General features: G+C 41.9%; 1 protein-coding gene across 1 annotated transcript; it reads right to left on the reverse strand.

Annotated features, from left to right (window-relative positions):
• Window positions 1-212: 212 nt before the first annotated feature.
• On the reverse strand, window positions 213-1742 carry LOC145419716 (uncharacterized). Its single transcript, XM_080288040.1, has 8 exons — window positions 1491-1742; window positions 1335-1402; window positions 1074-1256; window positions 894-955; window positions 746-793; window positions 630-665; window positions 398-551; window positions 213-320 (listed from the first exon to the last, which is right to left on the reverse strand). The coding sequence occupies exons 1-8, from the start codon at window positions 1649-1651 to the stop codon at window positions 313-315; spliced, it is 720 nt and encodes a 239-aa protein (XP_080144166.1). The 5' UTR covers window positions 1652-1742; the 3' UTR covers window positions 213-312.
• Between the last annotated feature and the right edge of the window lie 3797 nt (window positions 1743-5539).

The following is a 5539-nucleotide window of genomic DNA, read 5'->3' on the forward strand; positions in this document are numbered from 1 at the left end:
ACCTTTGGGCAACTGAAGGAACGATTCCAGTGTCTAAAACGCCTGAGGGTTGCACCTGACAGGGCATGTGACATTATTGTTGCATGTGCCGTACTGCACAACATTGCCACCATCAGAAGAGAGAGGACCCCCGTGGTGGAGGTGCAGCCTGATGATGACCTCCAGCCAGTGCACCTGGACCAACCTAGTGGCAGAGCTGCACGGGACAGGATTGTGCAACACAATTTCGCATAATAAAAACATGACATGACACATTTTCTATTGACGTTTATTTGAGCATCGTTGTCTGTCCCACCACACACAGGCCAGTCATCAGTTGCCTGGGAAAACAGAGCATGTATACTGCGTCACGCAGGGTCAGCAATAGTGCTCCGTATGAACATGTATTCCTACTTACTCTGGAGTTCCTTTTGAAGCACCTCGATTTCCAATTGTAGTTTATGCCTCATTAGGGCTTGTAGTTCGATCTCACCTAGGAGCTTTTGTTTCTTCAGCTCAGTATACTCCATTTTTTGCTGGAGACTTCTCTTGTAGAGCAGACGTATGTCACCCTGTGTCAATTGTGGTGACAACATTTAACGGGGAATACATGTCATATAGGCAGTATAATTGATCACAACACTGCCCACCTCTGCATCAGCAGGCCTCTCTGCCGGCCTCTTGGCCTGCAAATCATACTGCAGTCAGACACACATGGCAGTACACAAGTAGATGGTATTTCAGGCCAATTCATGCATGTACTCACAGGGTCTTCCGCCACACCACAGCCATCTGACAGGGTTGCGTCACTGTCCTGTGCAATGGTAACACAATGGTGTTACTAAGGGGTGTGGTACAGCCTATAGGTCTGTACAATTGGGTGGGGACAGATATATGTATATCTCCCAACTTACTGTGCATGTTCCAGTCACCCCTTCCATGGGAACAGGTAAAAGTGATGGTGTGTCATGTAACACTACACACAGAGAAAACCCACAGTGCCAATGAATGAATGTCACAGTTCGAATAGCATTTTCATTTAGGCAACAACCACATATTTGACATTGTGCACATGGAATCATGAGCCCATTCACCAGTTATGTAGGTGCTGCTGCTACTGCACCCCGGCTTCTGGTCTCCGGAAGAGCTGCCCCCAGGGATGCCCTCAACAATGGGTCTGGTGGCATTCAACCTTAGGGCCAGCTCCTCTGCTGGGGTGTGACGAGGGGGTGCAGGACCACCACCTGTCTTTTGTTGCTCTGCCCTTTTCTTGGTTGCTGTTATACACAAACACAGGGATTGTTTCAGGGGTGTCTTTTCAAGTGACTGACAGCAATATGAGTGTTGGATATTACCATTCTGTAGTATGTTCTTGTATTTCACTCTTACTTGTTCCCATGTTCTGGTGGGTCCGGTTGTGGCTCTAATGTGTAAGAGGATATCATGTGGTATGATTTGATATGATAAAATATGATATGGTATGGTGCCATGTAATATGTTGCATTACTTACGCGTTTAATTTGTCAGCAACTTTCTGCCAGCCCTCTCTCCTTGCTTTTGCAGCCTTCGCACTGTTACCTTGCGTTTTAATTTCACTCTGGTACTCCTGAAATCCCTCAATCAGGAGTTCTTGCTCCGCTGCGGTGAAGTACTGTGCGCGCTCCTTCGACATTTTCGCCGACCAATCAGAGGCTTGCCGATCACTGTTTCTGCTATCGATGCGTAGCCCCTTTTACGGCACCCAGTGATCGCGCATTACTTCATCCAGCTGTAGTAATCGTCAACAGCAGGTGTGTTCGGGGAGCCGGATTAGCGAGCTCACGGTTAGCGCGATGATTTGATCTTGGATGTGTCATTTGATCTTGGATGTAGTAAGCGACGTACGAAGAACGGGCCCCTGGTAAAGACCTATAGTAAACGTTTGACCTCTGTTATTGCCAACAAAGGTTATGTTACAAAGTATTGAGTTGTATTTTTGTTATTGACCAAATACTTATTTTCCACCCTGATTTACGAATAAATTCTTTACAAATCCTACCATGTGGATTCATGGATTTTTTTTTTTTTCACATTCTGTCTCTCACAGTTGAAGTGTACCTCTGGTGCAAATTACTGACCTCTGTCATCATTTTAAGTGGGGGAACTTGCACAATCGGTGGCTGACTAAATACTTTTTTGCCCCACTGTATGTCCACAACGCTGCATACCATACAGCAATATATGACACTGGTTTGTGATGTATTATGTTTGACTAATACTAAAATAATTGATAGTTTGACATCTTCAATTTAAAGACTAATAGAAAAATAAAGATAATTGTTAATGTTGTGTTTGTGTGTTTTATTTCTCAATGTTTTTTCAACATATCATTATTGATAAATATTGTTAGACTATTTTTTTCTGGGCTTATGCATTTTTATGTTTTATAAAAGCCATCAACCTGCCAAGAGTTATAGCAGAAAATCACTTTATATGTCTACATCTCATACTTTATGTAAACAGCTTTAGCAATAGAACACATCTTGTGCAACCAATGAGATGGCTCTGTAGGTGAGGCATTAATGTGCTCAGTGGAGTGGTGAGTTGATTCAAAACTGTTTTAAAAAATAATACTGATAATATCGGTAAAAATGTTGAATGTCTGCCCAATAACCTGTAGTTTGAATCATTAGTAAATGTGCCCTAAGTTTTACTGTTTGTAATATGATCCCAGCTAGATTAAAGTGTATTGCTTTGGACTTTACATTTTCTGTCCTGTGTCTTTTAGTTCTTTTAAAAAATGGAACCTGTTTTTTCACTCTTTACAACTCCTTATTGTACATATGGGGGAAAAAAGAAATTATAGGGCTGAAAATCTTTTAGCTCCAGTGGAATGTGACAGTCCCTGTCACCATAAAGCAGATATGTACTGGACTGAAAAGTGGGAAATGGAAAGAGCAAGGAAGATGCAGAAATGGTGATCTAGAAAGAAAAAGAGGGAGGAAAACCTGAGACTGCAACAAATGTGCCCCCTGAGCAGTCCCATCAGCTCTGTGATAAGTAGCTCTGCACTTAAAATGAACTGTGCATGGTTTCTTCAGTGTCCATACAAGAGTAGCAGAATGACTGCTGTTTCCATTAATGCTAAATTACCTTTAATTTTCACAGACTAGAAAAAGAAATCCAGATCACAGGAGTACTCAGTATTTTTAATGCAAATTATGATTTCATCAATGTCCTGGGGTCTTTCTCAAAGATTTTTTTAGACCTGCAGTTTTTTTTTTTTTGCTTTTTTTTGAGAACAGCAAAGAAAAACATGGAAATATGATAACTTGAAGTCTAAGACACAACATGACATCAGCATTATTATTAGATTTGATAAGACCTTTTACCAAAACTCTCATTATGACACCAGCCCAGTAAAGTATTTACTTATTTGTCTTATCATTGAATCCTTTTTAAAAAAAATTTATTTATTCATTACAAAATCCATTCATTATAAAATTATTGTGCACATTTGTGGCCCACCTGCAGTAGTTTAAGCTCCCATTAAGATCTGCAGGTCACACTTTGAGATTCACTCTCCGTATCAATTTGCCAGTGGCGGCAGATGTCTATGGAGGGCCCTGCTTGCTGGAGGTTTCCAACTGTTAAAAGGAAGTTTTTCAAACCCAATATCCCAAAGTGCTTGCTCATAGCAGATCATCTGATTGTTGAGATCTTTTTAACCTTGCAGGGTCTTCACTTCACTCACAATATAAAGTGCCATGAAGTGACAGCTGTTGTGAATTGGCACTATTTATAAAAAGCTGAATTGAATATAAACGAATATTCTTTAACATCAGTAAAAGATAAAAAGAGTAAAACTTTCTTAAAAAGATGTATATCCAACATTTCAACAGACAGGGTAAAGAAAGCAATACTTCTGAGGACGTCCTGCAAATACCCAGATTGGGGAATATGAGGGATTAAAAATTGTAGGGAACAACAGCATACCCTTCTTTCTGTAGACTAATACATCAATGCAGTACAAGAAAATAAGGATGCAGATTCATGTTGTAAGTCAAGAGCTACTTAGTGCAAAAGTAGTCGCAGTAAGTAGTTTGCCCTTTTTCTCAGACTGCAAGGTTGCAGTAATTAGGGGTGTTTTTCACCAAAAAGCAAGCAGAGTTATTATTCCAATTGGAGCTGAAAAATCACCCAGTAGCACTCTACAATGTTATGCAGAGTAGGAAGACGACAGGGAGTAAAAGAGAGGCTTATCTGAATAAAAAGCTCTTATCATGTTGTTTCTGCCTCTCTAAGCCATCGCCATATCCCCCAAGGTCAACAGCTAAATAAATGTCTTTATGGGGGGATATTTGCCAGTTTTCTGCAGAAATCTCGTTCAATTATACACGTTCTATCTCTTTCGAGTGACATGCTACCCTTTTTCCCTCCTTTAACGGATACAGACTCAAACGTTTGTTTGTGCCTCTAACGGGGGAGCAAATGTATCCACGTGTGTAACACATTTTCCAGTTTTGCAAATATTCAAATTCAAATTCAAATTCAAATTTTATTTGTCACACACACACAACCATACACAGTATGACATGGGGGTGAAATGCTTGTAGCTGTACAATGCCCGACCATTAAATGACAGAAGAAAAGTTTTTTACAATATTTACAATTTACTACAAAAATTTACAAATTAACTTAGGAATTTACAGTAAAGAATGTGCAAATAGCAGAAGAGATTATAAAGATAAGGATTATAAATTGTAGGAATTATAGGATTATAGGAAATGTGTGGTGGTGCGTGTGGTGACGTGTGAGAGTCCAGTCTTATAGTGACGTGTTTGGGAGAGTCCAGTCCTACACCTGGTTCAGGGCCCGAATAGCCTGGGGGAAGAAGCTCCTCCTCATTCTCTCTGTTTTGGCCTTAAGGGAGCGGAAGCGCTTCCCAGACCTCAACAGTGAGAAGAGTCCATTGTTGGGATGGGAGAGGTCCATCATAATCTTCCTAGCTTTGGACTTGCACCGCTTGGTGTAGATGGACAGCAGGTCAGGGAGCTCTGATTGAATGATGCGTTCTGCCGAGCGCACCACCCTTTGCAGATCTCGTCTGTCCTGCTTGGTGCTGTTCCCAAACCAGGTGCAGATGTTTGACGTCAGGACGCTCTCGATGGTGCAGGAGTAGAAGTTCTTGAGCACCTTCAGTGGCAGATGGAAGTCTCTAAGTCTTCTGAGGAAGAAGAGACGCTGACGGGCTTTCTTAACCAGGGTGTTGATGTGACAGGACCATGACAGGTCCTGAGTGATGTGGACACCCAGGTATCGGAAACTGTCCACTCTCTCCACTGGCGTGCCACTGATGATGAGGGGTTTGTAATTCCTCGCCTGCTTTGTAGTGAAGTCCACGATCAGCTCCTTAGTCTTGCTGATGTTTAGGAGGAGGTTATTCTCCTGGCACCAGGTCTCCAGGTTCCTAATCTCCTCCAGGTAGGCCGTCTCGATGTTGTCAGAGATCAGGCCCACAACAGCAGTGTCGTCAGCAAACTTGACAATGGAGGTGTTGTCGGATGTGGCTACACAGTCA

Source organism: Astatotilapia calliptera, chromosome 13, assembly GCF_964374335.1.
Source record: "Astatotilapia calliptera chromosome 13, fAstCal68.1, whole genome shotgun sequence".
NCBI classification, from domain to species: domain Eukaryota; kingdom Metazoa; phylum Chordata; class Actinopteri; order Cichliformes; family Cichlidae; genus Astatotilapia; species Astatotilapia calliptera.